At 39.6% G+C, this 16068-nt stretch overlaps 1 protein-coding gene across 1 annotated transcript in view; it reads right to left on the bottom strand.

The window, feature by feature from the left end:
* Window positions 1-16068, bottom strand: part of RSPO3 (R-spondin 3) — an 84247-nt gene that overhangs the window by 42165 nt on the left and 26014 nt on the right. The window contains exons 2-4 of the mRNA XM_079781372.1: window positions 7980-8171; window positions 6272-6418; window positions 787-984 (exon numbers count right to left, since the gene is read on the bottom strand). Of these exons, the coding sequence (XP_079637498.1) occupies window positions 787-984; window positions 6272-6418; window positions 7980-8171 (537 nt within the window). The remainder of the gene's footprint in view (window positions 1-786; window positions 985-6271; window positions 6419-7979; window positions 8172-16068) is intronic.

Here is a 16068-nt window from a genome sequence, read left to right as displayed (position 1 = left end):
TAAAATATGGCTTGGTTCTTTCCTTCAAATGTAAAGTCAATATTAAAAACATATATACATTTAGCCCGGTCGGGGTGGCTCAGTGGTTGAGCGGTAGCCCATGAACCAGGAGGTCAGGGTTCCATTCCCTGTCAAAGGCACATGCCTGGGTTTCAGGCTCAATCCCCAATAGGGGGTGTGCAGAAGGCGGCCAATCGATGTTTCTCTCTCATAGATGTTTCTAGCTCTCTATCCCTCTCCCTTCCTCTCTCTAAAATCAATAAAGATATATATTTTAAAAACATATATATTTAAACATTTTAAAAATCCTAAGTAACCTTTAAAACATGTTAGCTACAAAAGCTTACATCCTAACTGTACTTCTTTGGTTTGTAGGCAATGAACAAAGGAATACGTTTATTTTCTGTTGTCTCTTCATCATGATCTTATAACGCATGGTATTATACCTTGTGGTTATGAGGCTCCCCAAAATTTTCTAGGCACTAGGAAGGTGGAGTAGAAAAAGGGAATCCACCCCTCCTCTCAAATAGGCCTAAATTCCCATGATGCAGCCTCCTTCATCAGACTCAGTGCGCACACTTCTATCGCAGTTTAAAGTTCTGCTATCAGCTCCATGTAAAAAAGAAAAATTACACATCTATATTCTGTAATTTACAGCCAACATATTCTTTGGCTAGTACACACTTTAGGGCTTTAGAGATGTATGATAATACTAAATATGTCCTAAGAAATAAAGTGAAATTTCCATCAAATTATGAAGATTGAAACAAGCGTATCTTTTAGTACCTCGTTCTCCCTTCTGACACTTCTTTCTTTGCACTGTACACTTCCTTGTCTCACTGGTCGGGGGACACAGGTTACCCTTTGCGGACGGATGCTGTGTTATTTCTCGGACCCTGGTTTCAGTCCCTCTTTTGAAGCCGCATGTTTTCCCCTTCTTCGTGCATGGGCTCCAAGCACTCCATTCACTGGCCTCACAGTGCACTGCAACAGAACAGCAGACACAGCCTCAGCTGGCGCACAGATATTCCCACGATTGTGAAATAAACAAAAAGGTTTGCTCCCATCAATACTTGCCCAAATTTTGAGCAGAAATCCTGCAGAACAGAGTTGGGCAAGATGACAAAGATAGAACAAAGAGAAAGAGGGGTGGGCAGGAATAGAATGTTTTCAGTGTTTTAGTACACATATTATCAGGTAAACTCATTCTTGCATTAGGTTTTCTTTTCACTTTAGATTTGATTAACCAGCAACTAATACAATTACTCACAATTAGCCAGTGTTTTACAAGTTCCCAGCACTGGACAATTATTGATTGATCCTGGTCATAACTTGATAGAATAGTCATTATTGTGCATTAGAGGATTCTTAAACTGTAGTGAATAACAAAATCCCCAGGAGGGCTAACACACAGAATTCTGGGCCCCACCCCGTGTCTCTGATTCAGCTGTCTGGGATAGGGCCTGAGAATTTGCATTTCTAACAATACATGCAATACTGATTTGCAAGTACTGAGAACACACTTTGAGAACTTCTGTGCTACATACAGAATGGTAAAGCGAAAAATGAATCTGGGTCCTTAGCCTGCAATCTACTACCTGTTCTACTCCATTGCTCTTGAGTATTTAAGTATTGTTATTTATTAATGGACTAGAGGCCCAGTGCATGAATTTGTGCATGGGTGGGGTCCAGCCGGCCCAGCCTCAATCTGCGGATTGGGGCCAGGCCTGTCCAGAGGAGGAGACAGAGGGAGGTTGGCCAGCTGGCCCATTCCGATCGGGGCCTGATCAGGGCTGGGCCAGCTGGGGGGAGGGGCCATGGGCCCTGCCCCTGATTGGGGTGGGGGGACCAATTGGGAGTGTGGCCAGCAGTGGGGAGGAACTGTGGGTGGTGGGCTGGCCAGCCCCACCCACAAATGGGGCTGGGGGAGGGGCTGCAGGAGGTAGGCTGGCTAGCCCCACCTCCGATTGGTGTGTGTGGGGCTGATCAGGGGTGGAGTTGGCTGGGGGGAGGGGCGTGGGCCAATCAGGGTGGTGGGGGCTGATTGGGGGTGGGGCCGGCCATGGGGAGGGGCTGTGGGTAGTGGGCTGGCTGGCCCCGCCCCCAAATGGGGGCACCTAATCAGGGGCCAGCAGCCTGGGGGAGGGACCATGGGTGGTTGGCTGGCCAGCCCTGCCCCTGCTCGCAGTGGGAGGGCCGATTAGGGGTGGAGCTGGCTGGGGGGAGGCGCCGCGGGCCAATCAGCATGGTGGGTGCCCATCAGGGGTGGGGCCAGCCAGGGGGAGGGGCCGCAGGCAGTTGGCCGGCCAGCCCTGCCCCTGATCAGGGTGATGGGGGCTCATCTGGGGTGGGGACAGCTGCGGGGAGGGGCTGCAGGAGGAAGTTTCGCTGGCCGCACTGGGCGTCATAGCAACCAGTCATTCCGGTTGTTCTGGCATTCTAGTAGCTGGCTTTTTTATATATATAGATATGGTTCAGGCATGGAAACATCTATTTTAACTGAATTCTGGGTCAATTTCAGCTGATAGACTGCTTCTAAAATTAACTTGATAAGTGATTCCTAAGATCAGCTGATGTACCTTCTCTAAAGCTTTTTTTTTTTTTTTTTGTAGAGGTGTTCCTTTTTCTTTATGTATTAATCTCTTTCTTTCAATCATGGCTTTTCAAGGTCATACTTTTGCAATTCTAATGAAAATAAATATCTGCAAGGTGCTATTCTTATATTTATGTCTATAAAACTTCCTCTAACTTAGAACAACTGTAACAGCTTGCAATAGTAACTCTTTCAGATGATATGACTCCTTCTCCACAAAAACAAGTTTCCAAAAAATGTTCTTGCTGCCTTCAGATTTAAAGAATCTTTACTTTAGGATAGAATGTTGTATTTCATACACTCTCAAGAAATAGAACCTAAGTGTTTTAGAAATTTAAATCCATTTGCCATACATTTATCCACATGCTTTTTTGGTCACTTTCAGATATCTGAATGTAACACAGGGTTAAATGGAAATGATTAGATAAGTGAATTTAAGATTCTATGAACTCAAATGAACTTTATTGCACCACTTTCAAAATAGTCTTCATGCTCAGTTATACCATTATTAGAGCAACCAAGTCACTTAATGATACCATAACTCTTGCCAGTTAAGGAAATGTCTTCCATCCCCATATTAATCACTAAAAAGCAGCGGATCTTGAACACAACAAATAAAAAGACCTCCAAGATAGCCCATGGAAAAATAAAAATCTAAGTTTATGAGCTATCACTTTGTCTACTGTTCACTTAATACCAGAACTAAGAGGACGAACTGAGAAAAACATTATATGATGTGCAAGTGAACAGAACTTTGGTGCTTTGTCACAAAGGTGATCTAGGCAAATGAATACTCAGACTTCAGAAAAACGTTTTAAAAATTACAGCATAGCTAGCTGTGAGTCCTCAGTCAGATGATGAATGATTCTAACAATGAAATTTTAATAATGATACTGCTCTCATTCTTGTTGGCTAACTATGTGGTTCCACAGAGAACATAGCAAGGGTATGTGTCTTGCTACTCATTCTTTGGAGTGGAATATCTTCCCCCTTTCACTACTTGAACAACTTTCTAAGAGAAGCAATAAGGATGACAGAATGGAATAACAGTTCAGAAAGGAAGCAAATATCCAAAGTAGAAGGAATACATTCCCCTATAAAATTGGGGTCAGTGGATATTTGTGCTTAATTTGACCTGCCAACCATGATAACGGGTATGTCTGTAAGTCTTTCGCCCCAGCTCTACACCAGGGTGGTGTTTTCTGTTTATGACCTTTCCTGCCAATTGAAAATCTGGGTAAGGAACAAGTCATACCATATAGATTTTAGCAAAGAGAGGAAACATTCTTTAACCTGTTGGGTGAACACTAGGAGGCTACATTACAGCACCGACAATAACTCACTTGTGTCCTTGGGATCACCATTTCAGCTCTCCGAGTCCTAGTTTTCATATTTGTTAAAGGAACAGGCTTTAATGGCCCATTGTGATAATCAAGCAGGTCATCATTTTTCATGAAATTCTCAGGAAGCCCATGGGCCTGGCCTGCGTAGTGCTGGTAGGCTAGATACCACGTGATGGGGGACACCCCATAGGGAGCAAGCAACAGGAGCCAGCCCTGAACCAAAGTTGCTGATTTGCACTACTAGTGTGTTCCAAGTCGTGTCTACCTGTTCAGCGAGCCAGATTCACTAAATGCCTTTTAGACTGTTGACCCATATTCTAAATTATGTAATTTCTTTAATTTTATTGTGTTAAGAAATAGTCTTGTCTTAATGGTAGTATAAATTGCCAGTCAGCTTTAAAGGCTAATCCAATAGTTTCAGGTGTTCAATGCTCTCTCTGATAAGAAAGCATTGATATATTTAAAATAACTAGCCTTTCAAGGACTGAATGCTATACTTTCAGCAACTAAGAAAATCCAAACAGGTGCCCCTTTCCCTGGGTAGAGAAATACCACAAACTCTTTGCAGCTCATCCTGTTTGAATATTCTACAGAATTGTTTCCTTTTTTTTTCCCACAGTTTGGAATTTATTACCTCTAATCCTCAACCCTTGGTACCTACAAATAGATAAAACACGTTCTTTCTAAAGGTGTTTGTGTGTGTGTGTGTGCGTGTGCGTGTGCGTGTGCGTGTGTGTGTGTGTGTGTGTGTGTGTGTATGTGTGTTTATGTTTTATTGACTAAAGGGGGAAAAAGGGCAAACCAAAATGAGCCATGAACTGTTTCAGGACTGTTGTTTTCCAGATGCTTCTGAAATTATCTTAAAAATATCATCTATCTATTTCACTCTGCCAAAAACTGTGTTTAGAAATAAGCGTTCCGAGTGGACCTGAAATGGTTAAACCAGCACTTTAGGGTTATTACCCCAGCACTTCAGATTCTAATGGATCAGTCTGTGGGGACCCCGGGGGAGTCCTGGAGATGACTATCTTGTACTGAATCAGGAGGACATTTGTGTGCATGTGCCAACACCCGCGCAGCATCAAAGGTTCCTGAAGCTCTTGCCCAGGGGACTTGGAGATTCAGTATGCTGTTTTCCCATTTGGTTTCGCATCTGCTCCCCAAGTGTTCATCAAACTTGTAGCTGTAGTAGCTACACAGTATTTAAAAGAAGGAAAATATAGCCTGACAGTGATCTGTTATTTAGAGAAACAACTTGTCTGAGGAACCTCCCCTCCAGGAAACTCGGCCTGCAATTAATCAGACCCCGGGACTGTCTCCTCTGTCAGTTTTGAGTAAGTCCAAAAATCTCTCCTTGTTTCTGAATACCTGCGTAGCAGGACCTTTCAGCAAAGCGGTGTGAAAGGGAAGAGTAAGAATTCTAACGGTATCAGCTTCAGTTCTCTAGGTATTTGATCTACCCACTGAGCATGTTTTTCTCCCCTTGGAGAGTAGCTTAGGTCACTGACTGAGCTTAGACCTAGGTGTTTTGCGACATTTTTGCCCTAAGGTGGGAATTTAGTTCAAGACCAATCCTATCTAATAAAAGAGTAATATGCAGATTGACCATCACTCCAACACATAAGATAAAGATAGCTGCCCTCATGTGGTCAAAGATCCTGCCCCCATGTGGACACAAGATGGCCAGCAGGGGAGCGCAGTTGGGAGGGACCAGGCCTACAAGGGAGGGCAGTTGGGGGTGATCAAGCCTGCAGGGGAGAGCAGTTAGGGGTGACCAGGATGGCAGAGGAGGGAAGTAGGGGACAAACAGGCTGGCAGGGGAGGAGTTAGACATCAATCAGGCTGGCAGGGGAGTGGATAGGGGATGATCAGGCTGGCAGGCAGAAGTGGTTAGGGGCAATATGGAAGGCAGGCAGGTGAGCAGTTGGGAGCCAGCAGTCCTGGATTGTGAGAGGGATCCCAGATTGGAGAGGGTGCAGGCTGGGCTGAGGGACACCCCCGCTCCCCATGCACGAATTTCGTGCACTGGGCCTCTAGTATATATATAAAAAGAAATCACTATAAGCACAACCTCATTAAAGAATGATAAGAATAGTTGAAACAATTATTAACAATCCCTAAGATATAATGGAGCTCCCACAGGATGTTAAACTGTACTAGAATACGGCTGGGAAAAGCTATGGAAACACCATTAAGATGGAAAGATGGAGAGAGCCTTGTAGAGACAGTCCCCTCAGGTTCTTGTGAAATAGGACGACGAGAAGCCATGTCCATGGAGACTGAATTACGATCTAAGATGTTTCTCATCTTTCTAAATCATAGAGTTCCTCCTCACCAATACTGACGCACTCCATGGTGTGGTTGTTGGCTTCCAATCCTTCTGGGCAATTGCCAAGGCACTTCCCAAGGTGTAAGTAAAACCCACTTTTACACTTGGTGCAGAAATTTTTGTTGAAACAAGTATCACAGTCAGCTTTGCATTCTGAAAGAGAAAGAAAAAGAGAAGCAATTTTTATTATTATCTTGACTTAATTATTATTGGTCCAGTTCTGTATGCTTACAACATAGGCACATGTGACTTTTATGTCAAACAAACATTTAGGGCTCAAAATTATTTTGCCAAACTAAATTAAGGACTCTCCCACAGTCATTTTGTTGATGTATGTCAGTCACTGGTTTTAGAATTGATGTACTGATTGCCTTATAAAAAAGTTTTTGGCCCTAAGTCCACTGCCAAGAATGTTTCTAAGAGCAAATATCTATTTATAATAAATAACAGTGAAATGTTTCATCAGAACTGTTATAAAATATACTAGGATAATGCCTTTGTGCTATTCTTGAAGTCCATTCATTCAAACAAGTACTTGATTGCCCAATATGTGCCAATCACTATTCTAGGTATTCATTGACAGCAGTGCACAAAAACGAAACAAGACCCAGACTTCACAAAGCTTACATTCAAGGAGAGGAGACACAATAAAAAATAACAATAATTGCCTCTTCTGTGGTGATACTATAAGTCAGACACTGCTACCAGAATTTTGCAATATTAAGTCATTTAAGTCTTATAATACCTAATGGGGTGGCTCCTATTATGATTCCCATTTTACAGATAAGAAAACTGAGACATACAAGGTTATGTAACTAGCCTAGGACCACAGAGCAGATTTGTTTGTAAAACCAGGCAGTCTGGTTTCAGAGTAATAAATGCCCTGGGAAAAATTAACAACAAAAGTAGGAAAAAGATATGAAAAACTAATGATAAAAGGAAGAGGTTGGTTATTTCGATATGATGGTCATGAAATGCCTCTCTGAGAAGGGGACATATGAGTAGAATCTTGGCTATAAAGAGAGAACCAGCCAAACAAAGTGTGGACAAAAAAGCTTTCCAAACTGCCAGTATAGTGATTGTAGAACAGTAATTGCAAAAGCTTTGAGGAGGGAAGATTTTTGAGGTTAGTGAAAGTGTTTGAGAGGTAGTTATAGATGAGGTTGGAGAGATAGGCAGGGCTACATGTGGTGTAGGACAGAGGAGTGATATTCCCTAATTTACATATCAAACAGTTACTTGGTCTACAGTGTGGAGAGTAGGTTTTTCAGGTGCAGATGAGAGGTGATGTGATATTTTTGACATTTATTTCCAACTGACAAATGTTTCAGTATCTATACTGGAATCTTTCCTGAAGTGAAAAATAGCTGAATTGATCCTGTAAGTCATTAAATATTTAGATTTTGTAAATATAATGGGAACGCAAATGGCATTGATGCTTGCACTATTTTTCCATTGGTTCAATGATTTATACCTTAGGAATGAAACAATGAAAAAGAGAAAAAAAAACAACAACACACAACCTGAGTGTTTTTTTATAAGTGTTGAAAATTGTCCTGCCCTGAGGGTGAAGTCCAAGTAGGGTTTAGCCTAATTAATCAGGTAAATATTACTATTTACTTAACACTGAATATCACAAATATTCTAGAGGCCATTTCATATCTGGAAAGTCCTCATGGATGAGATAAAACCATAATTTTGTGTAGGCACTTACTTGTACACTTATTTATATCTGGATATCGAGTTCCATAATATCCACTTGGACATGAAGAGAGACACACTCCGATCTGCTTCATGCCAATTCTTTCCAGAACAAAAAATAGTCTGGGCTTACATGACAAACATCCATTGTAATCTGAACACGTTGCACAGCCTCCTTGGCAGCCTTGACTGACGTTAGGATGCACTGGAGGACAAATGGAGAAAGACAAAAACAAAGGTTAAATTGTAAATATAGACGTTCAATGACATTCTCTGGGTAGCATATACATTTTCTTTCATTAGTTTTCAATTTGGTGGTAAGGGGTGAATGAGTTGGGATTTTTGTCCCCTCTCTTTTTTCCTGCTCTACGATTTCCTTTTAATACATACATTGTTTCTGATTTAAAAGTTCTTAAAATTTGAGCATTTGAAATATAAGAATATATTGCCTCATTTATGTATATACAAATATCCAATTGAACCAGCACCCTGGCAGATTGGAGACGGTAATTTTGTGCGCATTCATTGAAATCAATACACATTAGTTTTTGCTTTTCGTTTCTGTGGTGGATGAGAAGCACATCTCTAATTTCTTCAAGCAAGGATGACAACATAGACTGGGGCTTAACTTGAGCAAGGACACTGTGTTCTAGGGTATCTTTTTTCAACTACGGTCTGTCCGAGTACACAATTTTACTCTTTGATCCAATGCCAATTGATTCTAAAACTATGCAGCTATTTGGGCACCCCACCTCCGAATGCTTTCCCAAAATATTTCTTCTCACATGAATTTAATGTTTATCAGTTCACATTGATAGAATGGTGAAATCATGATGTTTAGCTTATCAGTATTTCCATGCGAATCATGTGTGAGTACTTGTCATAATTTATGTTCAACATTTTATCCATTGGGAGAGAAGTCTTATAGTTTTTGCACCCTCATCTTTCATTTACTCAAGGGAATTATTTATTTTGGCGAGAACATAACCAGTCCATACTAAGGACTACTTCTACACATATCCCTGAGAATTCCAAGGTTTCCAAGAGTCACTTATTTGTGTGGTGAGACTATTCATTAGCAAATCTGAACAAATATAAACCAACATTTGGAAGAGTCATGTCTACTTGAAATCCTCACAACTTTAAACCTTATGACTAACCAGTCATCAACACCTATGTGCAAGTTGATGGAAAATTGCTAACTAAGTTGAATCTCTCATGTAGCTGGTGTTTGGGATGATTTCTTCTCCTAATGCATTCTTTATTTAAATGCACTATTAATAGCCTTATTGTCCTTTCAGGAGTCCAGAAGGGAAAAATCCTGACCATTATGAGAAGCAAAGGTTGGTACATAAGTGTGTAAAGCAAGCATGTCAAACTCGCGGCCCGTGGGCCACATGTGGCCCACAAGGAATATTTTTGCGGCCCAACCAATATAAATAAGAAATGTTTTAATAAAAATCTCGTAACTTAATTTTTTCAATATCCTGTTATACATAATCCTCTATAACAGTGTTCGGCAAACTCATTAGTCAACAGAGCCAAATATCAACAGTACAACGATTAAAATTTCTTTTGAGAGCCAAATTTTTAAAACTTAAACTATATAGGTAGGTACATTGTTATTGACTTAATTAGGGTACTCCTAAGCTGGCCTTTGCTAAAAACTCAAGGGGCCAAAGAGCCGCATGTGGCTCGCGAGCTGCAGTTTGCCAACCACGGCTTTATAATAAAGAGCTAATATGCTAATTAGACCAGATGGTGGAACAACCTTCCGGACGACCTTCCAGAACGACCAGTGGGTGGGGTCGCAGGGCTGAGAGGCAGCCAGGGCTGCAAGGGCCAAGCCCCTTGAACGAATTTTATGCATTGGGCCTCTATTTATCAATAACCAACAACAACATTCGCTAATGACTGATTACTATAATTGTGTGGCATTCATTTCCCTTACGCGCCTTATGTGCGGGCGCACCATTTCTCTCCACTAATACCAGCAGCGAATATTTTAGCAGCCGATGGCCACGTCATTAGTCTTGGACTGACTTGTTTGGTATACGCAACAGGAAATATTTCGCTTTCAGAGAACAAGAAAAATAGGTTTATTTGCATTACGCTTATTAATTTGTGCAGTTATTCAGTGTCTGGTAAGTTAATGTTCAAGAAAAAATATTAATTTTTGTTAAAATGTTGTATTATTTTATTAACGATTACTCATTTATTTCAGCCCTTTGTATTCAGCATGTCTCTATCAAAATAAACCTATGTTTCTATGAAAATCGAAGCTTTTGTTTTTTTGTGGCCCACATAAACTTAAACCTTGTTTACTTGGCCCATGTTAGCCTTTGAGTTTGACACACTTGGGGGGCAAAGGCATCCCCGTGTATTTCTGACTATTTTGTTGGTGGTGGGAGGGATAGGCTCTGATGGACCATGCCATTCTTTAGTCTGTTTCACAGTGATGTTTGATTATTGCTAAGTTCTTGACCACAAAAGCAAATCCCACCAGGCTTACTGAGAAGGGGCACCCATAAGCCCGCTCAGCCTTCCCACAGGGTGCACGGGTTAGCTGCGGAGAGGTCACTCAGTTGACCAGCATCCTCTGCCTGGAGGAAACCATCCCTGAATCAGCCACAGGAACCACAAGCAGCTCATTCTCATTCCAAGACGTTTTGTAAATAAACTGAGGAAATGTGTGGGGGAAGGGAAGTCTGCTTTTCCTGTACATGCTCCTCTGTGGGGTGGGGTGGACATAGAAAGTGGCACAGGAGGTTTAGACATTATAGGACCTGGGGGACTTGTAAGTGAAGACTGCTTTCCAAGTAACAGGGTAATTTTTCATGCCAGTAACTCAGCATTGGAGACTTACAGAAAATGTGTACACATTTTACGCGGGAAAAGACCCTGAAGTGAACACACACTCCATGTGTTCTGAGTCTACTGACTCAGGTTAAGAAACAAGGGTGTAGATAAAAAACAAAAATAAAACCCGTGAGACCTTTTCCTAAAAACTCTATGGAAAAACGGATCTCAGGAACTCGGTTGGAAAGAAAATCATTCCAACCCAAGACACTGAGTGACTCTGAGCTTAAATGAAGATGGATTGGATTGGTCCTCACCAATCTGTCCCTATCTCTGAAATGCAGCTGCTCAGAGGAGGCACAATGGACTTTTGAGCACCTTGAAATGTCGACCTATTATAGTGTAACTTTAAAGGAATCAACTATGAAAACAAACATGACTCGCATGTTCAGAGCCTCAAAAAACGTTAAAATAAATTTCATTGAAAAAAATTGAGTTTTGGATGTTTGGAAACTTCTCCAGGAGAGAGCTGTATGGGTCCCACGATTTGGCAACAATTTGCACCCAAATTATGAGGGTGCACAATTCCCTCGTTAAAACTTTTACTGATTAATACAGCACAGATGACTCACACATTGTACTACTATCACTCTCTTTGCTTTTTAAAAAAATGTATTTCGTTTGTAGCCAACAATTTTTAACAAAATCCTTTTTTGAAAAAGTAAAGACGTGACTGTCTTAACTGGCAAAGGAAATTCTTGTTTGTTTGTTCTTAATCAGGGCATTTTGAATATGGGCAGGTACAAATTTGAAAGCCAACATTGCTTCAGGAAGGTTTAAGCATTATGTTGTGGGAAGTGAGAAGAATTGAGACTATGAAGTTCATATTCTAAGATTCTAGATTTTTTTTTTTTTACAGTTGAGTAGCATAGTGATTGCTTTCTTGAAAGCTGGACAAAGATCACTCAAATTATACAGCCAGTCTTACACAACTAGACACACATTTCTCAAACTTCATCTTAAGGCAAGAGTTTTACTTTTTATATGGAAACCACAGAAAACTTTGGTCTGGATTGACTGTAACAAGCCTTTCAGCCTTAAAATCTTATGATCCTAAGACAGAAAATAGAATTCCGCTTTGTCATGCTTCTTCTTTGTTCTATTCTAATAATAACTCCATTTTGTATTTCCAAATCACTTTTTCAAACAATGTTTTTGTACTGTTATTTTATATGACCAATGGAGGTGTTGTTGGTGGGTAGGCTTCATAGACTATCCAAGGTTTGTACTTAATGTTAGAAAAGGAGCTGAAGGTATCAATATGGAAGTGGCCATGGTGGGGCTGGAGGAGGGAACACCATAATTACCACATCAAGCAGGAGACTGGCATGAGTTCAATGCAACTGATGCTTAAGCAGTGGTTAATGGAAGCATGAGGAATATCAAGGAGACTGGAAGCACAGGGTAGATCTAGATTATGAAACCCTTTGTGGGCCAAGGTACTTGTTCTGTGGATAAGGAGAATTTCAATCTGGTGAATGATACAATCACATTTATATGAGAGAGGTGATTTTCCCTGACAGCATGGCAGGCATGGAAACTAGGAGACTAAATGTAGTGATCAAGGTAAAAGACTGATGATAGCTTAAAATATAGCAGGGGCAATGGGATGTGGTGAGAGAGGGATGCATATTTCCAAGGACATTTTGGAGGTAAAGTCAATTAAATACGGTGACCAACAGAATGTGGACTGAATAAGAAAGAGGATTTGAGAAGGTGCGTTTTGAGTTCCAGCCGGTGACGAGAAAGGAGAGGACAGCTGGAGGAGTAAAAAGCCTTCAGTTGGAGCTTTGGAGCAAGGTACATGGAACAAAAAGGTCTACAAATATAAACATGGCTTGGGATCATTGATTTTGCAGGTTTTATAAGATATCCAGAAAGCAATGCTCAATAGATGAAGTTTTATTGTGTGATAATTGCTTGGGATATACCTGTGAGTCTCTGGTGGTAGCTACTTAATTAGAGAAGACATCTTGAAAGGGGAAGTGCTGAAGGATGGCAAAGGAAGCAAGTAGAGCCCCAGAGAAGGGATATTTTGTAAAAGAAAAGGGATATATCAGCTCATTTAAATAATACTTTGTATTTCCGTACCACTTTGCTTTCAAAGAAAGCCTAAATAACTGTGGTAACTGCTGTTTGTAATGGCAGGAGCTACAACAATTATTTGTTTTGAAACCCAAAACTAGAATTCAAAGAAATGTTGTAAACTACTGAATAAATGGTGAGTTTAGATCAAAAGTTAGAACCTAGATCTTTGATATCTGCCTATATAAGTAAACTTTAGATGTGGGTAATTATAAGTGGGAAACTGGGCAGAATTCATGGGAACTTTAAAAATGGGACCTTCTGACTACAGATGTGTCCAATACATGGTAAAATGAGTGTCTGTCCCCAAAACTGGGAAAGAGGAATGTATTTTCCTTAACTTGTATATGAAGGTTAAGTATGGAAAGAGTATATATTAATGCATAACAAACACATTTTCAGTGTCTGATACTCTGAGTAACTTCAGTTTTTTTTTCCAGTTGATAAGATTTCCTACTATTTCTTTATTTAATAATCTTGTGATGCATGACTAATGCAACACTTCCTAAAGGCTATTGGCATGTGTGGTAATTCAACTTTTTTGATAAAAGATCCATAACACAGAGTTTTAAACTGTATTAGAGCATTTGGTAAAGACACAATGTTTAGGTAATTTCAATGTTTATGATATACCAAACTAATTGCAGCATTGGAATCAATGTTCTATTTCTGTAACAGTTGAAGTGCAAGCCTCAAGGATTTGCTTTATTGTAATCCCCTTCTAAAGCCCAACTGCAAATGTACTAACATCTATTGCAAATTGCTATGTGGAAGAGATCCATTGTTGCATGCTGCCAATGACCTCTGATGGTCATTTATTTGTGGCTAGAACATTTCCAGAAGTACAAAATTTAATAAACTCTAGGCTTATAAACGCATGTTTGATTAAGTTTAAAAGAAAAGCTAAAAACATGAAATTAACTTGTTGATTTTATAATTCAGATAAGGAAAAATTAGTAAATTAGTGAATTTGATAAAATTTACTTTTAAGGAAGGAGGAGGAGGAGGAGGAGGAGGAGGAGGAGGAGGAGGAGGAGGACGACGACCACTAGGGTCACTTTAAAGTATTCTCGCCTTGACAATAGTTACTGCCTACTCTCCTGTATGCAGTGGCCTCAACAGACAGGGTAGGAAGAGGAGACCAGTGAAATTCTATAATCAAAGTTATTTTTACATCTGTCCTTTTCTCCATGTCTTCTCCCTTTACAAGGACATTCACAATGACTGAAGGCTTTTTGAAGGCAGGGGTCTGGTTTTGGCCTTGATAATTTCTTCATAGTTTTCTTTGTAAGTCCCAACTTCTACCCAGGGTAGCTGCTTATTGAATAGATCTCAACAAAAAATTTTTTTATTATTAAATGGCTGAAGGTAATACATTTTAAAAATAAGGTATTTGTGTTTTCTGTTTATTTTCTTAAAATATATTTCTATTTATTTCAGAGAGGAAGGGAGAGGGAGAGAGAGATAGAAACATCAATGATGAGAGAGAATCACTGATCGGCTGCCTGCTGCATACCCCACACTGGAGACCGAGCCTGCAACTTGGGCATGTGCCTTGAGCGGGAATCCAACCTCGACCTCCTGGTTCATAGGTTGATGCTCAACCACCGAACCACGCTAGCAGGGCTATTTGTGTTTTTTAAATAATGAAGATGTCAAAACAGTAAATATTTAACCAATTTTTGTTAAATGGCTAAATAAGTACCTAAATAAGAATTTGTAAGTGAGTTATGCCTATGAACATTTGGTAAAAAAAAATCAAGTTTCAAATCACATACACTTTAAGGATGCTAAAATATGAAATACATTTTTCAAAATAAAACAATGAAAGCTTTTCTAAGTTCTGTGTACTTCAATTAGAGATTCACCTGGAGAAAATGTAGACTCTTTTTCTTGCTTAAGTTAGGATAGCACATTTCTATCATACTTTGGGGCTTGATTGTTACAGAATCATTTTTAGGTTTAATGTAATGTTATGGTTACAGAAAGAGATGTTTCATGATTCCTATGGAATTTTTGGCAATATTCACTTTAAGAAAAACATAATGTTAAAAATTTGAATTACTTGGCAGTCTCTTTCAAATTCTGTTGAATCAACCCCAGAAGACATTGAGAGCCAATGTTTCTTATTTGCTCATAAGTTAAAACATTCAAGCGGTACTGACAATGGCTATATCTCCACAGCCATTTGGGCAATTTGGGAGTATTAAGTATAGACAATATAATATCAAAAGCTGTTTGAATAAATATAATTGCTTATTGGCATATGATACTTCTTTACATTGTCAAACAATAATATCTGAATCTATCATAGTTCTTTATTATAATTTGTGGCTAATAATTTGTTGAAACTGCCACATGTTTATATATACAAACATATAAATTTTGTTACTTTTGAAATACTATGTGTCATCTAATGGCTTAAATGTATTAATATACCAATGTTTTAACCATTAATTTAATTAAAATTCACTTATGCTACTTAAATATAGATATGTATGCCTGTGTACATATGTACATATATACATATTTAGACATATATATGTATTCAGACACAGGACACATACACGTTCTCTTTGGTCTTTTATCAAAATCAAGAGTGAAGACATTAATTGACCTGAAGCAGTTAGGATGATAGAATCTGTCACATCTTTTGTCCCAGTAAATCAACCTTGAATACTCAAAAGTTTGTGCCACACCAATGGTTTCACAAAATTCCTAACCGTCTCAGAGAGGAATGTGTCCACCAGTTCTGAATACAGCCCATTTAGGGCTCCACCGTTATTATGTGGGGAAACATACTGTTTTTAATGGAAACTATTTCTTTCAGAACTTGGAAAATCTTTCTCTTTCTCTTACTGAATAATAATTTCCTGAAGGGAGTCTAATATTTATATCCTATAAATACTTTAAATAAAACCACAGCAATGAAACAGACCTAACATTAGGTAGCACTTAGCTAGACTTTCCACTAAAATCAAGCCAGCTCACCATATTAAGAAAATGGCTAGCAAATGATGGCAGATATAGAATTCCTAAAATCTAAAATAGGATGACTATTTGGTAGCTAGATGCCAACTTGGTGGCTGATGGCTGTGCTTTGTGTATCCACAGGCTAAGGAATCAGGACTAGAAACAAAAGACAGACTAAAGTGGGC

Source organism: Cnephaeus nilssonii, assembly GCF_951640355.1.
Source record: "Cnephaeus nilssonii genome assembly, chromosome: 9".
In the NCBI taxonomy this organism is placed as follows: Eukaryota; Metazoa; Chordata; class Mammalia; order Chiroptera; family Vespertilionidae; genus Cnephaeus; species Cnephaeus nilssonii.
The sequence above is the reverse complement of the archived record's forward strand: the minus strand, read 5'-3'. Positions and strand labels throughout refer to the sequence as shown.